This window comes from Hordeum vulgare, chromosome 5H (genome assembly GCF_904849725.1).
Source record: "Hordeum vulgare subsp. vulgare chromosome 5H, MorexV3_pseudomolecules_assembly, whole genome shotgun sequence".
Classification (NCBI taxonomy): domain Eukaryota; kingdom Viridiplantae; phylum Streptophyta; class Magnoliopsida; order Poales; family Poaceae; genus Hordeum; species Hordeum vulgare.
In genome coordinates this window covers 543402434-543429508 of record NC_058522.1, presented here as the reverse complement: position 1 = coordinate 543429508, position 27075 = coordinate 543402434, and the positions used below count along the sequence as shown (strand labels likewise).

At 45.0% G+C, this 27075-nt stretch overlaps 1 protein-coding gene across 2 annotated transcripts; it reads left to right on the top strand.

Annotated features, from left to right (window-relative positions):
• The first annotated feature begins 673 nt into the window (after positions 1-673).
• On the top strand, positions 674-13318 carry LOC123452612 (indole-3-acetaldehyde oxidase-like). Of its 2 annotated transcripts, none has more exons than XM_045129297.1 (7): positions 674-770; positions 8548-10152; positions 10489-10751; positions 10877-11086; positions 11176-11394; positions 11494-12654; positions 12738-13318. In XM_045129297.1, exons 1-7 carry the CDS (start codon positions 704-706, stop codon positions 13149-13151), a joined length of 3939 nt encoding a protein of 1312 aa, XP_044985232.1. In that variant the 5' UTR covers positions 674-703; the 3' UTR covers positions 13152-13318. The 2 variants fall into 2 exon arrangements, with proteins under 2 accessions (XP_044985232.1, XP_044985231.1); XM_045129296.1 differs by lacking the exon at positions 674-770 and adding an exon at positions 4005-4218.
• Positions 13319-27075: the final 13757 nt, after the last annotated feature.

The following is a 27075-nucleotide window of genomic DNA, read 5'->3' as shown; positions in this document are numbered from 1 at the left end:
TGAATCAGATGAGTTATTGTGTTATGTAAACCTGGAAGATGTATTATGTGATGTTATATGATGGATGATGTTAATTCGATTTGGAATTTTCTTGATTTGAATATGAAATAGTGCTGCATTTAATATTGGACAAATAATTGGTTGAAAAGGCCCAATAAATAGAAATGAAACCAAGTTCAGGAAAAAAATTAGCTGAATTCAAAAACGAAAAAAGGTTAAAACTGAAACTGGACCAAATGTATTTGGGCACTAAAAGGCCAGGGCCCAAAAAAAATTCGAAAAGAAAAACTAAAGGTGGCTATAAATGGGCTAAGGCCCCAAAAGAAGCCCAATAAGAAAAAGCCCAAAAAAATAAAACCAGCCCATGTGATCAATTGAAATGGGTTGGGCTGATTTCAACCATGACGTTTTGATTTCATCGTAATTTTGCCACGTACGTAGGACTGGGTTAGATTGACAACGACGATTTAGGATCGTCGTAAAGGCTACGACAATCCAGGAATCGTCGTAAAGGTTACGACGATTTTGATCAAAACATCGCTGCTGTTCATTTGTGACGCTCCGTTTTCGACGCTTGGTTTTTTGTCGTGAGATCGTCGTAAACTAAAAACCGTGACGATGTAGCGACGAAAATATAGCGTCGTGTATTAGCATATTCCTTGTAGTGGGCGCGCGGCACGAGGCGGCCGGCGTCGACCCGTCCATGACGCTGCTGGAGTTCCTCCGCACCCGGACGCCCGTCAGGGGGCCGAAGCTCGGCTGCGGCGAAGGTGAGCACCACCCCCGACGACTCGATCGATTCACCTCCGGCGGCTAGCTCTTTCAGTAATACTAGCTCGTCACGGTGAGGGAGAGAGAGGGAGAGAATAAGCGGATCGGGCGGCCGGATCGACTGAACGCTGCATACGTGCACGTAGGACCTAATGCGGTCACGCGCCCCGATTCCATGTCCCTCTCGTCTCCGCCTAGGTTGGCCAATGCTATCGTTCATCATCTCGTTAAAGTACGCATCGCCCAGGTAGGTTTTAGGATCATCTCATCAAATAAGGTGGAAGGGGCCTTGAAGACGATGGGGTCAGCCGGGTATTAGGTATCTTTCACAAACAAACAATGGTAAGTGGGGGTGGCAGCACGGGAGGATTTCACTTTTCGGGTGCTTTTCGGGTGTTGAGTTATGACTTTCATGATGAAAACAAAAGATTTAGGTTTTATAGGTTATGTCTCGCAATTATGATGCTCAAGGTATTGTTTTGAAAACTTGAACTTTCTTTATGATGAAAATCTAATATCATGATCGAATGACGACGACGCTTATACATTTTTTTTGTTAAAGTCGTGGTTTCTAACGACCTTTTATGTCTTTCGAGTGTTGTTTTTGGTGATAGTTTGTGTGTTGCTGTACAGAGAAGTTGATCACTATGACCAAGCCTTTGATTTTTATTTTTTTGGAATGTGTGTATCTTAGATGCCTCTGAAATTACCTTATTGATGCAGATGCTGCATGTACGATATCAAAAAAAATTCTTTAATAAAAAGTCATGGTCAAAAAGAGATCAAGCGGCGTGTGGACTGATACCCTATCATCATGCATGCCTCGGAGATCATGGCTGACACTTTTGATCGTACGATCTCTGTCTTCCCCCATCAGTCGGTGGGTGGAGCACGCGAATGGCCACGCCCTCCTCCGGCGGCGAAGGACGACCGAGCCCGGCCGGAATGTGCTACGTTGCTATACACCAGTCTACGTAGCAGTACGAGACAGGCAAAGGGCTTTTTCCCTACCCTTCTGTTTCTAAATATAAGTATTTCAAAAGGTTATACTCACTCCCAGGCCCGGCCCTGAGGGGGGGGGGCGAACGGGGCGGCCGCCCCGGGCCCCCGACACCGAGGGGCCCCGGATGTGATCTTTCTTCCCTACTAGGCCTGGCAAGAAGAGCACATCACGGACACATCACGGATGGCAGTTTTGGATCCCAGGATCTCTACGGTAGCCCAATGCATATCCTAAATCATACCGTGATCTCCGCCTGCGACCATGCAGATTGATTGCACCATCTTCAAAAATGTCCATCTTTTGCTGCTACGTTCCTGGTGTTGTGCCAGATTTGTGTTGGTTGTTGTAGTCAGGTTCATCTTGTTGCTGCGGCGGCGACTCCAGCGCTCCCTCCGGCGAGCCGGAACAGTACTCCACGTTGTAGGTCTCCAACGATCTCGTCGCGCTCGTCAACTACCTCGGCCAGAAGCAGTTTTCCCTGGTTGTGCACGACTGGGGCGACTGGGGCGTGATGATAGCTTGGACGTCAGATGGACATGGTGAAAGCGCTGGTCCCCTTGTGCATGCCCTTAAGTCCTCCGAGCCTGACAAAAAAGCTCGTGGATCAATGGATGGCTTGAGAGTTCAGTATGCTGGTATAAGGGAAAGTACTGCATGTGGTGCATCCAGGTATATATATATTACTCTTAAGCAAAGTTTCATAGTACTCCTTTATAAACTAATATAAGATTATTTAGATTATTAAAGTAGTGTTCTAAATGCTTTTATATTAGTTTACGGAGGGAGTATATATTTTCTTTCTGTCTTTTGGTGGGGTTATTAAATTGCCTAATGAAAGATAGTGCTCTTGTGTTCATGCAATGTGAAATTGCTTTGAATTTATTTTTATGAAGTCATCAACAATTTTATTGCTTTAAATTCATTGTAAAAATATAGCCCAACACGCTATAAAATAATTTTTTAGTATAGATGTTAACTTTACTGGATTAATTAGGACCATAATAAAGTAAGAAAAGAAAGAATAATGTTGTAGACGAGTGCGGATGGATTTACGGATCAATGGAAGATAGTGTCCAAACAATTATCATAGAAAACATTAGTGATTTCTACAAATATATTCTTTGAATATTATGTTGAACAAGCAAAAAAAAAACCTTAAAACTTGCACAAAGTTCATTCCAAGGAAAGCTTTTCAACATTGAAAAATATTATTTTGATGTTCATATTTAGAGGCCCCAGGTTGTCGTTTCGCCCCGGGCCCTCAAAATCTCAGGACCGGCCCTGCTCACTCCGTTCTTAAATATAAGTTTTTTAGATAATTCACTAGAGAACTACATACAGATGTATATAGACATATTTTAAGTATAGATTCACTCATTTTGTTTCGTAGTCATTTAGTGAAATTTTTAGAAAAACTTATATTTAGGAACGAAGAGAGTATTAAAGACTACATACAGATATATATAGACATATTTTAGAGTATAGATTCACTTATTTTTCTTCGTAGCCTCTAGCAAAATCTTTAGAAAAAGATATATTTAGAAACGGACGGAGCATTAGATAGAGCAACCTACAAAAACTTATAAAGATTTACTTAACCTTCCAAACTAATCGCTCTGTCGTACTTCCGCCTCCTAAATAAACTAATCCTGCGACACGTCACCTCACCGCTAGTGCTGATGCAGCGGGGCCTCGTGATGACCTCCAATAGAAAAGAGCGAAAGCAAACAAAGCTTGCCTGCCACTCACACCAAATGACACTCCACTCCTAGCCACCTTTTTCTAACCCCTGTCATCTTCATTTCATACTCCCTCTATAAAAAAAATATAAAAGTGTCTAAATTGCTAAAATAATCTTTAGATAAAACATTTTTATGTAAATTTACGGAGTGAGTAGTAGAGTATCGATCGACCGATAGTCCTCCTCGCGGCCTCGGGCATGAGCCTCGATTCGTTTGTTGACTGTAGCATGTACTGTAGCTAGACGAAGCAGATGTCTGGGTCATGCCTCTGTTCATCTGGGATGCGCACCGATTCTGGGTTCGCTACTACTGCTCCTCCTGTAACAGCGGAAACAGTTGACGAGAATATAGCCTACATATTTCCCCGACCCACTCCCACCGGACCGGAGTGTACACGCGCTGAGCCGGTTTTCCCTTTTTGACCTCTACGCTGATCACACACAACACACTTCGCCTCGTATAACAGCCGGGGCTCAGACCCTGCCCCTGCGCGCACTTGGTGAGCGAGTGGTGCTCCTGGAAGAAGGTCTGAAGAGAGAGAGAGAGCGATGGGGTCGTTGGGGAAGGAGGCGGCGACGGCGGTGGTGCTGGCGGTGAACGGCGTGCGGCGCGAGGCGGCCGGCGTCGACCCGTCGATGACGCTGCTGGAGTTCCTCCGCACCCGGACGCCCGTCAGGGGGCCCAAGTTAGGCTGCGGCGAAGGTGAGCACCGCCTCCGACGACTCATCTCCGGCGGCTAGCTCGTCCAGTAGAGTACTGCTAGCTCGTTACGGTGAGAGAGAGAGAGAGAGATGGAGAGAGAGAGTCTTTGGCTGAATAAGCGGCTCGGCCCAGGTCGACTGAACTCTGCATGCGTGCGCGTAGGACCTCACGCCACATGCGCACCGATTCCTGGCCCCTCTCGTGATCTCGTCTCGTCTCCGCCTAGGCTATCCAGCGCTATGTTCATCATCTCGTCACGTACACATCGCCCAGGTAGGGAGTGGGATCGATCAAAACTGTGCTAGGTACCATGCATCTGATTTTCTTTCTCTGTTTCCTCTCTTCTTTTGACGCTATCTTTCATTCATCAACCATCACATGTATACTACTCCCTCCGTTTTTAAATATAAGACCTTTTAGATATTGTACTATGAACTACATACGGATGTACATAGACATATTTTAGAATATAAATTCACTCATTTTGCTTCGTATGTAGTCTTCTAGTAAAATCTCTAAAAGGTCTTATATTTTGAAATAGATGGAGTAGTAGGTTTTTTATTATGCTTCTCCTTCTGGGAACCCTCCCGCCTTCTCCGGCCTCGGTGCGCGATAGCAGGATCACCGAGGTAGCAAGAAACACAAAACGGAGACATAGAAAGGCACATCCCATGCTTCGTTCTTGCATTTTTTTTAATACTGTATTAGACGCTTATGCATAAGCACATGCATTTATCTCTATGAACACATAAAGCACATCATATCTTTATGAACATTTTAAAAAGACTTAACAAACATATCATCTTGAGAATCTTGAGATTGATAAAGTCACTACAAACGTCTTCATAGTCGATGAAAGCCTCTCTTCTCGTTGAATGCACATAGCTAAAAAGCTTGAAATATATAGGCACTGACTTTGGAACCTACTATTAACACTTTGACAAATATATAGGCACTAGCCGCTTCTCCTTTCGTTTCATAGGGATCCATAAATAAATAATTCTACCAGCTCTCAAGTATATAACTCGATTTGTGTGTGTTAGATACTGGATTCTTTCTTCTTTTTCGCGAATCATGTATTCTTCCGAACGTTCACTGTGATCAGTTCATGAAGATGTTGTCCTTGATATGGCTTACCACTCGTGCCAAATGGTAGATGTCAATATGACTTTACTACCAATCGACCGACAACTACATCCATCCATTTGAGAGGCAAGTAACATGAACGGGAGGACATAAAACACTTAACGGAAAAAAAGGTGCTCATTAACGACACTGCATGTTACTTTCACTACACTTAGGCCTAACGATGGTATTGAGATATACTATCTTTTAATTTTTTTATCTCGGGTACACTCAGGCGGTCAGGCCTAGTGATGATATGGAGATATACTATCTTTTGCATTTTTACATGGGATAACTTACAGTAGTGATTAAAAGAATCGGTAAGCTAGATTTATGGTCACTCAGGCATGATAGAGTATTATTTTCGCGTAGTGGAGTAGGCACGCAGTGCGATCATACACCCATCCCAAATCATTGGACCTTGACTCTCTGTTTTGTAATTTTTGCATTTTTTTTTCTGTTTGGTGGTCAGGTCCCTTGTGATGTGCAACCGACGGTTTTAGAAACTTTTGGCACGTGTTTCAGTTCGCTACATAGCTAGATTTCTAATCAGATGCAAACTTTAGCCTGTATCGATTAGACAGATGCTTTTGTACTTATATTAACCTTTATTTACATAGATTCGCATCACTTTTCAGAAATAATCAATTAAACGAGGTAATTTAATGGGACCATGCGCTTCACGATTGCCTTTTCTTAGTTGAGACATTATATATTCTCCCACTTGGTTTCTTTCCATTGGCCGAAAAGAAAAGAAAATAGCACTATGAAATTATCATACTGCGAAAACAGAATATGCTTCCCTGACAAAATGTGCAAGGTCTCAACTTTCCTGAAAAGTTTTGCATCATTATGAGTACACACGAACAATTGACTACATTTTCGCACAACTCGTGATTTGATATATCTTAACTGGTGATTTGTTTTGTAAACATTGATACAATGAAAATTTTGGTACCTGTATAAGCTATTTCGTAAAAGTGACAGTAATAATTGAAATTGTGTGGAATGTATCCAAAATTGATTAAAATATAAGTGTTCTTAACCCCCACAAAAAAATATAAGTGTTTTTAAGTGTGAATATTTATAGTTTTATATACGTCTAAAATAACAAAAATTAATTAAAATATTTTTTAAATGCCATTGAACTTACTTAATAAAGAATTTAAAACAGCAAGAAAACTTATGAGAGTATTTTTGCATTTTTATATTATTGCCAAAATCATTTAATTTTGAAGTTTGATTTTTATTTTTATTTTGTGAAACTTTGGCGAAATAATAAAAAATTGGAATGTCCATCAACCAAAAATCGAAACACAGAACCAAAAGAATAATAACGGACAATAACACATGGCCTAACATCTGGGTGGATTGATGATTTATTTAGGAAAAAAAAACACCACTGAGTGAGAAGCTTGACTCTTTTTTGTTTTTGAGATAATAAAGTAAGAAGCTTGACTTTTGTTTTCGAGACAAAAGTGAGAAACGTTTGGGAGATTTGCTGTCAAAGGCCTGATTGCCCAGCCCACTGCAGCCCAGTCCACGAGCAGACCAGACCTTCGTTCTCGATTCTTCCGCTCGAGAGGAAAAAAAAAATCCAATTCCCATTATGCCCTCGATTCAGCCACGCTAGGGTACGGAGGTCGCCGGCGGAGACGGGGAGGCAGCGTTGACGTCCAGCCGCCAGGCAGCCGGTTGCAGCGCCGAGGGCGACCCATCCCCCATTCTGCGGCGGGGCGGACATGCTGAAGGCACCTAGCTGCGGCGAGCCGGCGACGGGCGACGCAGCCAACGAGCACAACCGGCCGCACAGGCACCGCGCACTAGTAATTTTTTTTTTTGGGCAGTGCTAGGCGCCGGCGCACCGGCCCTAGGGCTCGCGCCGGTCGCACAGCAGCCGTCAGATAAGGGGTCTTTGACCGTCAGATCTCGACTCCGGCGCCGGTCGCACAGCAGCAGCAGCCGCAAAACGCGAGCCTCCCCTCGCCGGCCATCCTCGTACGCGCCGACGCCCCAGCACGCGCCTCGCACGCGCCGACGCCCTAGCACGCGCCTCGCACGCGCCGACGCCCCTAGCACGCGCCGACCGCCTCGCCTCGCCTCCTCACCGCTGGTCGCCCTCACCGTCGGTCGCCGCGTCGGCCGCCCGTCGAAGCACCATGGATGCAGCTCCGGCTACAGCATCAACCGTGTATAGGAAAGTTTCAACCGTGTATAGAAAAGTTTCAACCATGTATAAAAAAAGTTTCAACCATGTATAAAAAAGCTTCAAACCATTAAGAAAAACAGCTTCAACCAAAAACTTCAACGAGGAAAAGTTGCAAACGTTGACAGAAATAGCTTCAACCGTGTATGAAAAAAGTTTCAAACGCCGCTCCGGCTGCAGCATCTCGCGTGGTCACTCCTCAAAAAGTTTCAACCGTGTATGGCGGAATGTTGCAACCGTTGACATAAAATGCTACAACCGTTGATGAAAAAAGCTACAACCGTTGATAAAAATCGCTAAGGATAAAAACATAGCAGGAAGCATGGCGGCTTGCAGAAAAATGGTGGTAAAGGGGATGGAAGGGAGGGAGGGCGCAGAGCAACTCGTCGTCGCTTCAAAACGGGCTTTGCAAAAAGTGGCGGTGGTGAGGACTGTGGTGAAGACGCGTGTTAGGAGGGGAGGTAGAGGGGAGGGAGGGGGTGCTTGAAGACAACAACAATGGCGGTGTAGTGTTCATGGCGAGGGAGAGAAAAAGGGGATCGACTGGAGGAGAACGAAGGAAAGAAAACGAGTGGTGGAGAATGTTCTCATGAGAAAATAAGGCCTAAAAGGGAGTGGGTCCAGAAAAAAAAAAGTTAGATCTGGTGCGTTCGATCGCTACGAATCTGAAGCGTAGCGTGCGTCCGGCGGAACGTTGCGCCGGCGTGTCGATTCTAAATATTTACCTTTTTTTTTAGGTACAAAGTTTACAAATTGTACGGTAATTAATAACGGGCCATTGGAAATTGGGAATGCCGGTTAGTGAATAAGTAATAGATTTGGTTTTCAGAAGATTTTATGTTGTTTCGAACTGAGATGGTTCGTAAAATAACTGAGTTAATGCCTATTCAAATGGAGTAGTACGGTCAGAACTAATGTGCTCTTTGTAGCTTGGCCTGCCCAACCATTTGTGTAACCGGCAGTGTTTCTGATTTACGATGCCATGTTGCTGCGTGCAGGTGGATGCGGTGCATGTGTGGTCCTCATTTCCAAGTATGATCCGGCCACCGACGAGGTGACCGAGTTCTCGGCGAGCTCCTGCCTGACGCTCGTCGGCAGCCTCAACCACTGCTCGGTCACCACCAGCGAGGGCATCGGCAACACCCGTGATGGCTACCACCCCGTCCAACAGCGCCTCGCCGGCTTCCACGCCTCCCAGTGCGGCTTCTGCACCCCCGGCATGTGCATGTCCATCTTCTCCGCCCTCGTTAAGGCCGACAAGCCCGGCGACTCTGCCCCGGCATCGGGATTCTCCAAGCTCACCTGCTCCGAGGCCGAGCATGCCGTCTCCGGCAACCTGTGCCGCTGCACCGGCTACCGGCCCATTGTCGACACGTGCAAGAGCTTCGCCGCTGACGTCGACCTCGAGGACCTCGGCCTCAACTCGTTCTGGAAAAAAGGCACTGACCGTGCCGATGTCGGCAAGCTGCCAGAATACTCCAGCGGCGCGGTCTGCACCTTCCCTGAGTTCCTCAAGTCCGAGATCAAGGGTCAAATGAACGATGCTCCAGCAGTGAACTCTGTTGATGACGGCTGGTACCATCCCAAGAGCATCGAGGAGCTCCATACCCTCTTTGACTCCAACTGGTTTGACGAAAACTCCGTCAAGATTGTGGCATCAAACACTGGTGCCGGAGTGTACAAGGATCAAGACCTATATGAGAAGTATATCGACATCAAAGGGATACCAGAACTTTCGGTCATCGAGAGGAGCAACAAGGGGGTGGAGATCGGAGCAGCAGTGTCCATCTCCAAAGCCATCGAGGTCTTCTCCGATGGCACTCCGGTGTTCAGAAAGATCGCCAGTCATCTCAGCAAGGTGGCCTCGCCATTCATCCGCAACACGGGGACCATCGGCGGGAACGTAATCATGGCGCAGCGGCTGCCATTCGCTTCAGACATCGTCACAGTTCTTCTCGCCGCAGGTTCGACGGTCACAATCCAGACTGCTTCCAAGATGGTGTGCCTGACACTGGAGGAGTTCTTGGAGCAGCCTCCCTGTGATGCCAAGACCATACTGCTCACCATATTTGTCCCTGATTGGGGTTCAGACAGTGTCATCTTCGAGACCTCTCGTGCAGCCCCCAGACCATTCGGCAATGCTGTCTCCTATGTCAATTCTGCATTCCTGGCAAGGACTTCAGGGGATGCAGCCTCAGAGGGGTTCGTAATTGAGGATATATGCCTCGCATTTGGCGCTTATGGTGTCGATCATGCCACCAGGGCTCGGAAAGTTGAGGAATTCCTGAAGGGGAAATCAGTGAATGCACCAGTTATACTTGAAGCAGTTCAGTTGCTGAAAGATGTTATCTCGCCGTCAGAAGGCACGACACACCCTGAGTACAGAGTCAGCTTGGCTGTCAGTTTCTTATTCAGTTTCCTTTCTTCACTTGGTAACAACCTGAATGCTCCCAATGGGTCTTGTGTTAATGGCTCCGAGAAGCATGGTAAGGTTGCCAGCAATGACTTACCGATTCGCTCAAGGCAAGAACTGGTTTTCAATGACGAATACAAACCTGTCGGCAAGCCAATCACGAAATCCGGGGCCGAGCTGCAAGCTTCTGGTATACTCCTACACCCTGATTCCATTTTTTATTTTTAACTTACGAGTGTTTACTTGAATTAGTTTGTATGCTTCAATCACAAGTGGCAGCAGTACTTCAACCTTATAATCTAGTATTAATTTATGCGCTGACACTTGACTTCTTAGATTTTTGTAGCTTCAACAAGATTGTTTCGGAGTTCTTTTTATTTATCGTTGGTACACTGCTTCAATCATGCTAAACCATCTGATATGCTTCATCCCTGAATATATTTGTTCAAAATAAAATAAAATATGTTGGCACATCTAACTTCTGTCCTGAAACATGGGCTTGACAATATTCCTGCTTGCTTACCAGGGGAGGCTGTGTATGTTGATGACATCCCTGCTCCCAGAGATTGCCTCTATGGAGCATTTATCTACAGCACACACCCTCATGCCCATATAAGAAGTGTCAACTTCAGATCATCTTTGGCTTCAGAAAAGGTCATCACAGTTATCTCCGCAAAGGACATTCCTGCTGGTGGAAAAAATGTTGGATCCGGCTGGGCAATGCTAGGATTCGAAGCTCTTTTCGGCAATCCGGTTTCTGAATTTGCTGGTCAAAATATTGGCATTGTGGTACCTACTTCTGAACCACTTGAACTCAATTTCAGGAAACACATAACCATCAGTATATTTTTACCCTGAATTTTAAGCGGTCATTTGAACTTATCGCATCATCATGTTCCTTTGCCATCACTCAGATCGCTGAAACACAGAAGTACGCCTATATGGCAGCGAAGCAAGCTATCATTGAGTATAGCACTGAGAATCTTGAGCCGCCAATTCTGACAATAGAGGACGCCATCCAACATAACAGCTACTTCCCTGTTCCCCCATATTTTGCTCCTCAGCCAGCTGGGGACTTCGACCAAGGGATGTCTGAAGCAGATCACAAGATCCTATCAGGAGAGGTACACACTTGATATTTAGGAGGCTGCATTCTTAGTTTCCGGCAAGGCCCAAATACTGACACCTAGTATCTTTTGTTAATTTCCGACAGGTGAAACTTGAATCACAGTACTACTTCTACATGGAGACGCAGACAGCATTGGCCATCCCCGACGAAGACAACTGCATCACCGTCTACGCCTCGACGCAGCTACCCGAAATCACGCAGAATGTCGTCGCGGACCTCCTCGGCATTCCCTACCACAATGTTCGCATCATCACCAGGAGAGTTGGAGGTGGCTTTGGTGGAAAGGGAATGAAAGGAACCCATGTAAGTGCCCCACTGTATAACCCTGGAGACTCGCATAGAAATTTTATGAAATGTTCATTTGGTAGAATCTGATCATGGAGAAATTCTTGTGTTCTTCAGGCTGCGTGTGCGTGTGCACTTGCTGCATTCAAGCTTAGGCGCCCTGTCCGGATGTACCTCGACCGGAAGACGGACATGATCATGGCGGGAGGGCGTCACCCCATGAAGGTGAAGTACTCCGTCGGGTTCAAGTCAGACGGCACGCTCACGGCACTGCACGTCGATCTCGGTATCAACGCCGGGATATCACCGGACTTGAGCCCACTGATCCCGGGTTCTACCATAGCTTCTCTGAAGAAGTACAACTGGGGTGCCCTGGCCTTCGACATCAAGTTGTGCAAGACAAACATGTCATCCAGGTCGGCGGTGCGAGCGCCAGGTGATGTGCAGGGGTCCTTCATCGCTGAGGCCATCATCGAGCACGTCGCGTCCACGCTCGGGTTCGACACCAACGCCGTCCGGAGAAAGAACCTCCACAGCGCCGAGAGCCTCACGAAGTACTATGGCGAATCCGCAGGGGATGCCCCGACGTACAGCCTCGTCGACATCTTTGACAAGCTGGCCTCGTCGCCGGAGTACCGGAGCAGGGCAGAGGCTGTTGAGCAGTTCAATGGCGGGAGCAGGTGGAAGAAGCGAGGCATCTCGTGTGTGCCGATCACCTATGTGGTTACCCTCCGTCCAACGCCAGGGAAGGTGTCCATCCTGAACGACGGCTCGGTAGCCGTGGAGGTCGGCGGCGTGGAGATCGGGCAAGGGCTGTATACCAAGGTGAAGCAGATGACTGCGTTCGGGCTGGGGGAACTCTGCCCCGACGTGGACGGACTCCTTGACAAAGTGCGTGTCATCCAGGCCGACTCGCTGAGCATAATCCAAGGCGGCTTCACCGGCGGGAGCACCACCTCCGAGACCAGCTGTGAGGCGGTCCGACAGGCGTGCACCGTGCTCGTCAAGCGCCTCAAGCCCATCAAAGAGGGCCTCGAGGCCAAGTCCGGTGCGCCAGCGCCATGGAGCACCCTGATCGCCCAAGCGAGTATGGCGAGCGTGAACCTGTCGGCTCATGCCTTCTGGACGCCAGACCCAGCCTTTGTAAATTACATCAACTACGGAGCTTCCGTCAGTGAGGTGGAAATCGACGTGCTGACTGGGGGGACGACGATACTGAGGAGCGACCTGGTGTATGACTGCGGGCAGAGCCTGAACCCGGCGGTGGACCTCGGCCAGGTGAGCTCGCCGCCGATCAGCACATCCACTTGCTATTGCTGAAGATCTTTGTCATCTGAATTCATTTTTGCTGGATGGATCAGGTGGAGGGCGCGTTCGTGCAAGGGGTGGGCTTCTTCACGAACGAGGACTACGCGAGGAACGCGGACGGGCTGGTGGTGAACGACGGCACCTGGACGTACAAGGTCCCTACGGTTGACACCATACCAAAGCAGTTCAACGTGGAGCTCCTCAACAGCGCGCGCGACAAGAAGCGGGTGCTCTCCTCCAAGGCGTCCGGCGAGCCGCCGCTGCTGCTGGCGGCGTCGGTGCACTGCGCCATGCGGGAGGCCATCAGGGCGGCAAGGAAGGAATTCTCGGCCGACTCGCCGCTGACGTTCCAGATGGACGTGCCGGCGACCATGGCCGACGTCAAGGAGCTATGCGGCCTCGACGTCGTCGAGAGGCACCTTCAGGGCCTCTCCTCTGCCGCCGTCAGCGGCGACGTGAAGGTGTGATCGTACTTGCCTGTAAGCTGTGTCGAAATGTGGGTATATGTACTGCTGTAATGCACGATGAAGGGTGTGGGACGCTGGACAATGACCGGTTTGCCTGTGTGCTGATGTGTAAAGAAGAGACGAGATAAAACAGCTATCGACGTGGATCTATCATAAGCGTTGGTTTTACATCTAATGGCACGCATGCACGTGCTGCGATTCTGCTTTAGGGATTGTCCACGTCTCAGTCGACTGAGACTTCAGTCAAGTAATATACTCCCTCCGTTCCATAATAGAAGTCTTTTTAGAGATTTCACTAAAGAACTACATACGGATGTATATAGACATACTTTAAAGTGTAGATTTACTCATTTTGCTTCGTATGTAGTCTCTTAGTGAAATCGTTTAAAAGACTTATATTTAGGAACGGAGGAAGTAGCATGCAAAAAGAAAAAAAAACTGGGATTTTTTTTGCATGAATCTTGATGCAAAATCAACGGACTACAATATAGAGTCTCAGCTGACTGATTTTTAGCAAAGCCGATAATTTTACTACGAAAATGAATAATCTTCAATTCCTGTTGTAAATCAAATATGTAGTGTCATGTCAACATGCAAGTCATGCCCTGCTCCACTACTTGTCCTCTAATTTCGGATAAATAGGTATACTGACTACAAATTAGAAAGTAAGCAGTAGTAACTGTAGTAATGTCGTAGCAAGGGAGAATATCACATGATACCACCCCTTAAGTAATACCATGATACCATTTCAAAATTTTCAATTTTAAGGAAAGGTCATAATTGTTCATTGGTCTGAAGATGACACACTGTTAGCCGAGGTGATACAAACACTTTCTATCCGTGCACGCTTATAAAATGCACATGTCCAAAACCAACACTCACACGTATAATACACCGACAATTAACAAAGGCAACCAAGACTGAAGTTATCTCCTTGTATAATATAAAATATTACTTTGAAATGATTAAAATAATGATCACTAAACTAAAAGCATCTCCTCAAACACCGTCCCGACCGGTAAAAAAAGGTGATCCAACTGCTAGATTCCTTAACCCGGTCCAATATGTTTAGATTAACTACTACGGAAAACTTTATACACAGAAACTTATCAGTAGTATTTTTTTAAAAGACGCTGCTACTACTTAGTAGTAACGTGTGTAAAAAACAGCGTTATTAATAAACTCATATCAATAGCGTGGAAGTTATAAAACACGCTACTAGTATAATTGTCATACCATTCCCGACAGGCTAGGTATAGTAGTAACGCTCTTCCTAAACCAGCGCTGTTGTTATTCTACTTAGCTGTAGCGTTTGGCACCAACCCGCGCTGCTGTTATGCCCACCTTATCCACCCCGTGCGCTCCCTCTCTCTTCCTCACTCCCGGCCCCTCACTCCCCATTCACACAGTAGCTCCCTCTCTGCCCCCCGACGCTCGCCGCCGTCGTCGCCTACCCCTCCTCCCTGGACTCGGTAATCCTCCCCCTACTCCCTCCTCCCCGCCCCACCTCCCCCGTCCTCTCTCCACTCCTCCATTCGCCGCCGGCCGGCCCCTCGTCGCTCCGCCTTCCTCCTCCGTCCTCCTTCCTCATCCGTCCTTCAGTCGCCCCTCCTTCTCCCTCCTCCCTCCTCCCCGCCCCACCTCCTTCGTCCTCCCTCCACTCCTCCACTCGCCGCCGGCCGACCCCTCCTCGCTCTGCCTTCCTCCTCCGTTCTCCTTCCTCCTCCCTCCTTCAGTCGCCCCCTTCTCCCTCCTCCCTCCTCCATCCACAACCCCTCCTCTCTGCTACATTTTGATTTAGTAGGCTAGTTGATATTTTCTTGTTGATATGCAACATTTTGATTTACTTAATAGTTTGTAGTTGATATATAACAATTTTGATTTAGTATGATTCACTGATTAGTAAAAATTTAGACATAGTTAATAGTTTTTAGTTGATATAAGCCTCTGTTCATATATAACACTTTGATTTAGGATAGTTTCTAGGGTTTAGTTGGTAGTTTCTAGTTAACTGAATTATTACTAGGGTTTTAGTATATTATTTTTAGACATAGTTGATAGTTTCTAGTGATCCTGAAACTATTTACTCATTTGCTAGAATGAACATGTCATATTTGTTAATACAACTCAGATACAAGTTGACAGTGTTGGAAATATGCCCTAGAGGCAATAATAAATTAGTTATTATTATATTTCTTTGTTCATGATAATCATTTATTATCCATGCTATAATTGTATTGGTTGGAAACACAATATTTGTGTGGATACATAGACAAAACACTGTCCCTAGTAAGCCTCTAGTTGACTAGCTCGTTGATCAAACATGGTCAAGGTTTCCTGACCATAGGCAAGTGTTGTCACTTAATAACAGGATCACATCATTAGGAGAATCATGTGATGGACTAGACCCAAACTAATTAACGTAGCATGTTGATCGTGTCATTTTGTTGCTACTGTTTTATGCGTGTCAAGTATTTATTCCTATGACCATGAGATCATATAACTCACTGGCACCGGAGGAATGCCTCGTGTGTATCAAATGTCACAACGTAACTGGGTGACTATAAAGATGCTCTACAAGTATCTCCGAAGGTGTCCGTTGAGTTAGTATGGATCAAGACTGGGATTTGTCACTCCATGTGAAGGAGAGGTATCTCGGGGCCCACTCAGTAATACAACATCACACACAAGCCTTGCAAGCAATGTGACTTAGTGGAAGTCACGGGATCTTGTATTACGGAACGAGTAAAGAGACTTGCCGGTAACGAGTTTGAAATAGGTATGCGGATACCGACGATCGAATCCCGAGCAAGTAACATACCGAAGGACAAAGGGAATGACATACGGGATTATATGAATCCTTGGCACTGAGGTTCAACCGATAAAGATCTTCGGAATATGTAGGATCCAATATGGGCATCCAGGTCCCGCTATTGGATATTGACCGAGGAGTGTCTCGGGTCATGTCTACATAGTTCTCGAACCCGCAGGGTCTGCACACTTAAGGTTCGGTGACGTTTTGGTATAGTTGAGTTATAGGTGTTGGTAACCGAAAGTTGTTCGGAGTCCCGGATGAGATCCAGGACGTCACAGGAGCTCTAGAATGGTCCGGAGGTAAAGATTTATATATAGGAAGTCTTGTTTTGGGCACCGAAAAAGTTTCGGGCTCATCGGTAGTGTACCGGGAGTGTCGGGAGGGGTGTCGGGGATCACCGGGAGGGGTGTCACGCCCCAAGGGGTCTCATGGGCTATGGGAAGAGATAAACCAACCCCTAGTGGGCTGGAATAAGTTCCCACTAAGGCCCATAAGGTTTGAGGAGGAAAAAATACAAGGTGGAAAGAGTTTCCAAGTGGGAAGGTGGAATCCTACTCCAAGTAGGATTGGAGTAGGACTCCTCCACCTCCAATTTCGGCCAAACCTTGAGGGTTTGAGGCTGCCTCCTCCCCTCCCTCCCTCCTATATATACTAGAGGTATTGAGGGTTTTTGAGACACAACTTTACCACGACAGCCCAACCACATACCTCCACGGTTTTTCCTCTAGATCGTATTTCTGCGGTGCTCAGACGGAGCCCTGCTGAGATAGATCACCACCAACCTCCGGAGCACCGTCACGCTGCCGGAGAACTCATCTACCTCGTCCGTTCATCGTCGAGTTGTACGTGTGCTGAACGCGGAGGTGCCGTCCGTTCGGCACTAGATCGGAGCGGATCGTGAGACGTGAGGACGTTCCACTACATCAACCGCGTTTTTTAATGCTTCCTGTTGTGCGATCTACAAGGGTACGTAGATCCAAATCGCCTATCATAGATGGGCATCACCATGATAGGTCTTCGTGCGTGTAGTAATTTTTTTGTTTCCCATGCGACGTTCCCCAACAGTTGCATCATGAGCTAGGTTCATGCGTAGATGTTATCTTGAGTAGAACACAAAGGGTTTTGTGGACGGTGATGTTCGATTTGCTTTCCTCCTTAGTCTTTTCTCGATTCAACGGTATTGTTGGATTGAAGCGGCCCGGACCGACATTATTCGTACGCTTACGAAAGACTGGTTTCATCGCTTGACATGCAACCTCGTTGCATAAAGATGACTAGCGGGTGTCGGTTTCTTCAACTTTAGTTGAATTGGTTTTGACCGAGGCGGCCCTTGGAGAGGTTAAATAGCAATTTGCACATCTCCGTTGTGGTTTTTGCGTAAGTAAGATGCGATCTACTAGATACCCATGGCAACCACGTAAAACATGCAACAATAATTAGAGGACGTCTAAGTTGTTTTTGCAGGGTATGCTTGTGATGTGATATATTGGATATATGAGATGAACATGTTGTAATAGTTGAGATCGACTTGCACGTCGATGGTACGGCAACCGGCAGGAGCCATAGGGTTATCTTTAAACTAACGTTTGTGTTTGCAGATGCGTTTACTATATTGCTAGGAAGTAGCTTTACTAGTAATAGTATAAGTAGCACGACAACCCCGATGGCGACACGTTGATGGAGATCATGATGATGGAGATCATGGTGTGGCGCCGGTGACAAAGAAGATCATGCCGGTGCTTTGGTGATGGAGATCAAGAAGCACATGATGATGGCTATATCATGTCACTTATGAATTGCATGTGATGTTAATCCTTTTATGCACCTTATTTTGCTTAGAACGACGGTAGCATTATGAGGTGATCTCTCACTAAAATTTCAAGACAAAATTGTGTTCTTCCCGACTGTGCACCGTTGCTATAGTTCATCGTTTCGAGACATCACGTGATGATCGGGTGTGATAGACTCAACGCTCACATACAACGGGTGCAAAACAGTTGCACACGCGGAACACTCGGGTTAAACTTGACGGGCCTAGCATGTGCAGACATGGCCTCGAAACACAAGAGACCGAAAGGTCGAGCATGAATCATATAGTTGATATGATTAGCATAGAGATGCTTACCACTGAAACTATTCTCGAATCACGTGATGATAGGACTTGAGATAGTGGATTTGGATCATGTACCACTCAAATGACTAGAGAGATGTACTTTTTGAGTGGGAGTTCTTAAGTAATATGATTAATCGAACTAATTATCATGAACATAGTCTAATGGTCTTTGCGAATTAAGATGTAGCTTGTGCTATAGCTCTACTGTTTTTATATGTTCCTAGAGAAAATTTAGTTGAAAGTTCATAGTAGAAAATTGGCGGACTTGGTCCGTAAAACTGACGGTTGTCCTCATTGCTGTGCAGAAGGCTTATGTCCTTAATGCACCACTCGGTGTGTTGCACCTCGAGCGTCGTCTATGGATGTTGCGAACATCTGACATACACGTTTTTGATGACTACGTGATAGTTCAGCGCGCAATACTTAATGGCTTAGAAGCAAGGCGCCGAAGACGTTTTGAAAACGTCGCAGAACATAAGAGATGTTCAAGGAGATGAAATTGAGATTTCATGCTCGTGCCCTTGTTGAGAGATATAAGACCTCCGACAAGATTCTTTGCCTACAAAGTAAAGGAGAAAAGCTCAAAATCGTTGAGCATGTTCTCAGATTGTCTGAGTACAACAATCACTTGAATCAAGTGGGAGTTAATCTTCCAGATGAGATAGTGATGGTTCTCCAAAGTCACTCTCACTAAGCTTCTAGAGCTTCGTGATGAACTATAACATATCAAGGATAGGTACAATGATCCTTGAGCGATTCGCGATGTTTGACACTGCGAAAGTAGAAATCAAGAAGGAGCATCAATAGTTGATGGTTAGTAAAACCACTAAGTTTCAAGAAAGGCAAGGGCTAGAAGGGATACTCCGTGAAACGGAAAAACAGTTGCTGCACTAATTAAGAGACCCAAGATTAAACCCAAACCCGAGACTAAGTGCTTCTATTACGAGGGGAACGGTCACTAAGGCGGAGCTACCCTAGATGCTTCGTAGATAAGAAGGCTGGCAAAGTCGACAGAAGTATGTTTGATATACATGATGTTGATGTGTACTTTACTAGTACTCCTAGTAGCGCGAGTGTATTGGATACCGGTTCGGTTACTAAGTGATTAGTAACACGAAATGAAAGCTACGGAAGAAACGGAGAATAGCTAAAGGCGAGGTGACGATACGTGGTGGAAGTGTTTCCAAGGTTGATATGATCAAACGTCGCACACTCCCTCTACCATCAGGATTGGTGTTAAACCTAAATAATTGTTAATTGGTGCTTGCGTTAAGCATGAACATGATTGGATCATGTTTATTGCAATACGATTATTCATTTAAAAGAATAATGGTTACTCTATTTGCTTGAATAATCACCTTCAATGGTTTATTGAATCTCGATCGTGGTGTTACACATGTTCATGATATTGGTGCCAAAAGATACAAGGTAATGATGATAGTACCACTTACTTGTGGCACTACTGCTTGAGTCGTGTTGGTATAAATTGCATGAAGAGGCTCTATACTGATGGATCTTTATACTCACTTGATTTTGAATCACTTGTGACATGCAAATCATACCACATGAGCAAGGCCTTGTTTTCATTGAGATGAGACAAGATAGTAACTTGTTGGAAGTAATACATTTTGATGTACGCAGTCCAATGGGTGCTGAGGCATGCAGTGGATATCATTATGTTCTTACTTCAATGACGATTTGAGTAGATACAGGAGTATTTACTTAATGAATCACAAGTCTGAAATATTGAAAAAGTTCAATTCTGTTTCAGAGTGAAGTTCGTCATAACAAGAGGATAAACTGTCTACGATATGATCATAGAGATGAATATCTGAGTTGCGAGTTTTGGTACACAGTTAAGACAATGTGGAAGTTGTTTCGCAATTCATGCCACCAAGAACACCATAGTGTGTCCGAACGTCATAGCCGCGACCTATTTGATATGGTGCATACTATGATGTCTCTTATCGAATTACCACTATCATTTATGGGTTATTCATTAGAGACGCCGCATTCACTTTAAATAGGGCACCGGTATTTCCGTTGAGATGACACAGTATAGAACTATGGTTTGGAGAAATCTAAGCTGTCGTTTCTTGAAAGTTTGGGGCTGATGCTTATGTGAAAAAGTTTCAGTCTGATAAGCTCGAACCCAAAGCGGATAAATGCATCTTCATAGGATATCCAAAATAGTTGGATACATCTCCTATCTCAGATCCGGAAGCAAAGTGTTTGTTTCTAGAAACATGTCCTTTCTCAAAGAAAGGTTTCTCTCGAAAGAATTGAGTGGGAGGATGGTAAAACTTGATGAGGTTATTGAACCATCACTTCAACTAGTGTGTAGCAGGGCACATGAAGTTGTTCCTATGGCGCCTACACCAATTGAAGTGGAAGCTGATGATAGTGATCATTAAGCATCAGATCAAGTTACTACATACCTCGTAGGTCGACAAGGTCGTGTACTACTACAGAGTGGTACGGTAACCCTGTCTTAGAGGTCATGTTGTTGAAAAACAATGAACCTACGAGTTATGGAGAAGCAATGGTGGGCCTGGATTCCGACAAATGGCTGGAGGCCATGAAGTACCGAGAGAGAATCTATGTGTGAGAACAAAGTATAGACTTTGGAAGAACTACTTGATGGTCGTAGGACTATTAAGTAAAGATGGATCTTTATAAGGAAGACAGACGATGATGGTGAATAGTCACCATTAAGAAAAGCTCGACTTGTCGCAAGGAAGTTTTCCGACAAGTTCAAAGAGTTGACTATGATGAGACTTTGTCACTTATAGCGATGCTAAAGGTCTGTTGGAATTATGTTAGCAGTTGCTGCATTATTTATGAAATATTGCACATAGGATGTCAAAACATTGTTTTCCTCGACGGAAAGGTTGTATGTGATACAACCGGAAGGTTTTGTGGATCCTAAGAATACTAACAAGCATGCAAGCTCCAGCGATCCTTTTATGGACTGGTGCAAGCATCTCGAAGTTGGAATATACACTTTGATGAGATGATCAAAGTTTTTGGGTTTGTACAAGGTTGATGAGAAACTTGTATTTCCAAAGAAGTGAGTGGGAGCACTATAGAATTCTTGATAAGTATATGTGGTTGACATATTGTGGATCAGAAGTAATGTAGAATTTCTCTAAAGCATAAAAGGTTGTTTTAAAGGAGTTTGTCAAAGGAATACCTGGATTGCGCTACTTGAACGTTGAGCATCAAGATCTATGGAGATAGATCGAAACGCTTAATAGAAGTTTCAACAAGATGCATGCCTTGACAAGTTTTTGAAGGTGTTCAAAATAGATCAGCAAAGAAGGAGTTCTTGGTTGTGTTGTAAGGTGTGATATGTCTCAAACGTATCTATAATTTTTGATGGTTTCACGTTGTTATCTTGCCTTCTTTGTATGTTTTATGTACCTTTTTATATCTTTTTGGGACTAACTTATTAATTCAGTGCCAAGTGCCAGTTCTTGTTTTTTCCGTGTTTTTGACTCTTTTCAGATCTGATTTTGGAACGGAGTCCAAATGGAATAAAAACCCCGAAATGTTTTTTTCCCGAACGAAAGAAGACCAGGGAGCCTTTGGGCCAAGCTAGGTGGGCTCCAGGGAGCCCACAAGCTCCCACCACGCCACTAGGGGGGAGGCGGTGGTAGGCAAGCTTGTGGCCACCCTGGCCGCCCCCTGACCTAGATCTTGCGCCTATATATTCCCAAATATTCCGCAAAAAATCAGGGGAGCCTCGAAAATACTTTTCCGCCGCCGCAAGCTTCCGTTTCCGCGATATCTCGTCTGGAGACCCTTCTCGGCACCCTGCCGGAGGGGACTTTGGAGGTGGAGGGCTTCTTCATCATCATCATCATCGCCCCTCCAATGACTCATGAGTAGTTCACTTCAGACCTATGGGTCCGTAGTTAGTAGCTAGATGGCTTCTTCTCTCTCTTGGATCTTCAATACAAAGTTCTCCATGATCTTCATGGAGATCTATCCGATGTAATCTTCTTTGGCGGTGTGTTTGTCGAGATCCGATGAATTGTGGACTTGTGATCGTATTATCTATGATATATATTTGAGTCTTTGCTGACTTCTTATATGCATGATTTGATATCCTTGTAAGTCTCTCCGAGTCTTGGGTTTTGTTTGGCCAACTAGATCTATGATTCTTGCAATGGGAGAAGTGCTTGGTTTTGGGTTCTGCCATGTGGTGACCTTTCCCAGTGACAGTAGGGGCACCAAGGCACACATCAAGTAGTTGCCATCAAGGGTAAAAAGATGGGGTTTTTATCATTGGTTTGAGATTATCCCTCTACATCATGTCATCTTGCTTAAGGCGTTACTCTGTTCTTATGGACTTAATACACTAGATGCATGCTGGATAGCGGTCGACGTGTGGAGTAATAGTAGTAGATGCAGAAAGTATCGGTCTACTTGTTTCGGACGTGATGCCTATAGAAATAATCATTGCATAGATATCGTCACGACTCTGCACAGTTCTATCAATTCCTCGACAGTAATTTGTTCACTCACCGTCTACTTGCTTTCATGAGAGAAGCCACACTAGTAAACACTACGGCCCCCGGGTCTATTCACATCCATCGTTTACATCTCCGCTTTTACTTTGCTTTGTTACTTTTTTGCTTTCAGTTCTCACTTGGCAAACAATCTATAAGGGATTGACAACCCCTTCATAGCGTTGGGTGCAAGCTTTTGTGTTTGTGCAGGATCTTGAGATACTCTTCCGCCGGATTGATACCTTGGTTCTCAAACTGAAGGAAGTACTTACCACCGCTACGCTACATCACCCTTTCCGCTTCGAGGGAACACCAACGCAAGGCTCCAAGGCCACGGGGGAAATCCTTTGCATACTTTCCTAGGAAGTCCCTTAAGGCGTAGCCGCAGCTGAAGGATTCCTGGCGCCATTGCCGGGGAAGGAGGATCGTCAAGAATATTCTCCCGACAACGTGCCTATTTCTGGCGCCGTTGGAAGGTCTTTTGTTGCAGTAGCAGAAGTATTTCTGGCGCCGTTGCCGGGGAGGAGAAATCAAGATCTATCCAAGTAGGTCTCACAAACTCTTCTCTTGCATTTACTTTTGTTGCCAGTTGCCTCTCGTTTTCCTCTCCCCCACTTCACATTTGCCGTTTTCATTCGCCTTTCGCCTTTCTCCTTCGCCGTTTTCTTTTGCCTTTGCCGGTTTTCTTGCTCGCTTGTGTGCCATGTGCCCTCAATATGCTTGCATCTTCGCTTGCTGAAAATCTAGTGATATGGATCCTCATCCACTTGCTAGTCTCTTTATGAGACCCACTCGTGTGGAACAAATTGCTATTGAGTTGAGGGGAATTGACTATTTCTTTGGAGTTTTGCGTAAGATGCGTGAATCTAAAAATTGTGAGGAAGAAATTCATGAAGTGATTCACGAGGGCTCCTTGGATGAAAAGCATAATTGCAATGATTTCACTATAAATCCTATTAGTGACAATCATGCTAAAAATATGCAAAACCCTAAGCTTGGGGATGCTAGTTTTGCTATGTCCCCTAGTTGTTGCAATAATCATGATTGGGGTGATGATCTTTCTTATGATCTTGAGAATTTGTTCAAACCTCATGATGAATGTGATATTTGCAACAATACTGAAAGTGGGATTGGAGAAGTCATTACTTTATTTGATGATAATCCCACTATTTTTGAAGAGTGTCAACTTTGCATGCATGTGGGTCATGAAAAGAATATCCTATAGGATAGCTATATAGTTGAATTTGATTATGATCCCACATGTAATTGCTATGAGAGAGGAAAATATTTTGGTAGAAACTTTCATGTTACCAAATCACCTCTCGTGATGTTGAGATTGCTCTTGTCTCTTTCTTCTTCCTTGCATATGGCAACTATTGGTTGTCTTGACAATCTGTTTTCCTATAAAATGCCTATGCATAGGAAGTATGTTAGACTTAGATGTGGTTTTCACATGCTTTAGGATGCTCTCTTTGTGCTTCAATTCTTGTCTTTTGTGAGAGCATCATCGAATGCCTAGCTAAGGGCGTTAAACAAAAGCGCTTGTTGGGAGGCAACCCAACAAATCTATCCTTTTTCTTTCTGTTTTGTGTTTTCCGCACTTTCATAATTCTGTTATGATTGTGTTTTTTGTGTTTCTTTTTGTGTTTGTGCCAAGCAAAACCGTTATGATTAGTCTTGGGGATGATCGTTTGGTCATGCTGGAAAAGACAGAAACTTTCTGCTCACGAAAAGAATTTTCATATTTTTTCTGTAAGAGATTTTGAGTTGATTCTTTTTGATGCTTACTGCTACGAAAATTCTTCAGACTTCCGTAATTTTTCGGAATTGTTGAAGTACCAGAGGTATACGAAACGTACAGATTTCTACAGACTGGTCTGCTGTTAACAGATTCTATTTTTGTTGTGTTGGTTGCTTATTTTGATGAAACTATGGATAGTATCGGGGGGTATTAGCCATGGAAGATTGAAAGTACAGTAACCCAACATAAGCACAAGTAGAATTTAAGTTTGCTACAGAACCTAAGGAAGTGATGGTTTGCTTTCGTGTACTAATGTTATCACGAGTTTCTGTTTAAGTTTCGTGTTGTGAAGTTTTCAAGTTTTGGGTGAAGTTCTTATGGACAAAGAGATAAAGAGTGGCAATAGCTCAAGCTTGGGGATGCCCAAGGAACCTCATGAGACAAGCCACTGGTAAACACTATGGCCCCCGGGTCTATTCACATCCATCGTTTACATCTCCGCTTTTACTTTGCTTTGTTACTTTGTTGCTTTCAGTTCTCACTTGGCAAACAATCTATAAGGGATTGAAAACCCCTTCATAGCGTTGGGTGCAAGCTTTTGTGTTTGTGTAGGATCTTGAGATACTCTTCCGCTGGATTGATACCTTGGTTCTCAAACTGAGGGAAGTACTTACCACCGCTACGCTACATCACCCTTTCCGCTTCGAGGGAACACCAATGCAAGGCTCCAAGGCAACGGGGGAAATCCTTTGCATACTTGCCTAGGAAGTCCCTTAAGGCGTAGCCGCAGCTGAAGGATTCCTGGCGCGGTTGCCGGGGAAGGAGGATCTTCAAGAATATTCTCCCGACAACATGCCTATTTCTGGCGCCGTTGGAAGGTCTTTTGTTGCAGTAGCAAGGTGTGAATTTGAGCAAGACTCAAAACCCGACCCCGGCAGAATAAAGAGAATAGACGAAGGTCGTCTTCTATGCCTTGGCCGTAGAATCTGAAGTATGCCATGCTGAGTACCGCACGTGATGTGTGCCTTGCCTCAAAGTCTGTTGAGAGGTACAGAGAGTGATCCATGGTTGAATCACTAGCAGCGGTCAAAATTTATCCTTAGTAACTAATGGACTAAGGAATTTTTCTCGATTATGGAGGTAGTTGAAGAGTTCGTCGTAAAGAGTTACGTTGATGCAAGCTTTGACACTAATCCGAATAACTATGAGTAGTGAAACGGATTCGTATAGTAGAGTAGATATTTGGAGTATTTCCGAATAGCACGTAGTAGGAGTATCTATAAGATGACAAAAAGATTTGTAAAGAACACACGGATCTGAAAGTTTCAGAACCGTTGACTAAAACCTCTCTCACGAGCAAGACGTGATCAGACCCCAGAACTATATGGGTGTTGGATTCGTTGAAATCACATGGTGATGTGAACTAGATTATTGACTCTAGTGCAAGTGGGAGACTGTTGCAAATATGTCCTAGAGGCAATAATAAATTAGTTATTATTATATTTCTTTGTTCATGATAATTGTTTATTATCCATGCTATAATTGTATTGCTTGAAACACAATATTTGTGTGGATACATAGACAAAACACTGTCCCTGGTAAGCCTCTAGTTGACTAGCTCGTTGATCAAAGATGGTCAAGGTTTCCTGACCATAGGCAAGTGTTGTCACTTGATAATGGGATCACATCATTAGGAGAATCATGTGATGGACTAGACCCAAACTAATAAACGTAGCATGTTGATCGTGTCATTTTGTTGCTACTGTTTTCTGCGTGTTAAGCATTTATTCCTATGACCATGAGATCATATAACTCACTGGCACCGGAGGAATTCCTTGTGTGTATCAAACGTCACAACGTAACTGGGTGACTATAAAGATGCTCTACAGGTATCTCCGAAGGTGTCCGTTGAGTTAATATGGATCAAGACTGGGATTTGTCACTCCGTGTGACGGAGAGGTATCTCGGGGCCCACTCGGTAATACAACATCACACACAAGCCTTGCAAGCAATGTGACTTAGTGTAAGTCACGAGATCTTGTATTACGGAACGAGTAAAGAGTCTTGCCGGTAATGAGATTGAAATAGTATGCGGATACCGACAATCGAATCCCGGGCAAGTAACATACCGAAGGACAAAGGGAATGACATACGGGATTATATGAATCCTTGGTACTGAGGTTCAACCGATAAAGATCTTCGAAATATGTAGGATCCAATATGGGCATCCAGGTCCCGCTATTGGATATTGACCGAGGAGTGTCTCGGGTCATGTCTACATAGTTCTCGAACCCGCAGGGTCTGCACACTTAAGGTTCGGTGACGTTTTGGTATAGTTGAGTTATAGGTGTTGGGAACCAAAAGTTGTTCGGAGTCCTGGATGAGATCCAGGATGTCACGAGGAGCTCTGGAATGGTCCGGAGGTAAAGAATGATATATAGAAAGTCCTGTTTTGGGCACCGGAAAGGTTTCGGGCTCATCGGTAGTGTACCGGGAGTGCCGGGAGGGGTGTCGGGGACCATCGGGAGGGGTGTCACGCCCCAAAGGGTCTCATGGGCTATGGGAAGAAATAAACCAGCCCCTAGTGGGCTGTAATAAGTTCCCACTAAGGCCCATAAGGTTTGAGAAGGAAAAAAATACAAGGTGGAAAGAGTTTCCAAGTGGGAAGGTGGAATCCTACTCCAAGTAGGATTGGAGTAGGACTCCTCCACCTCCAATTTCGGCCAAACCTTGAGGGTTTG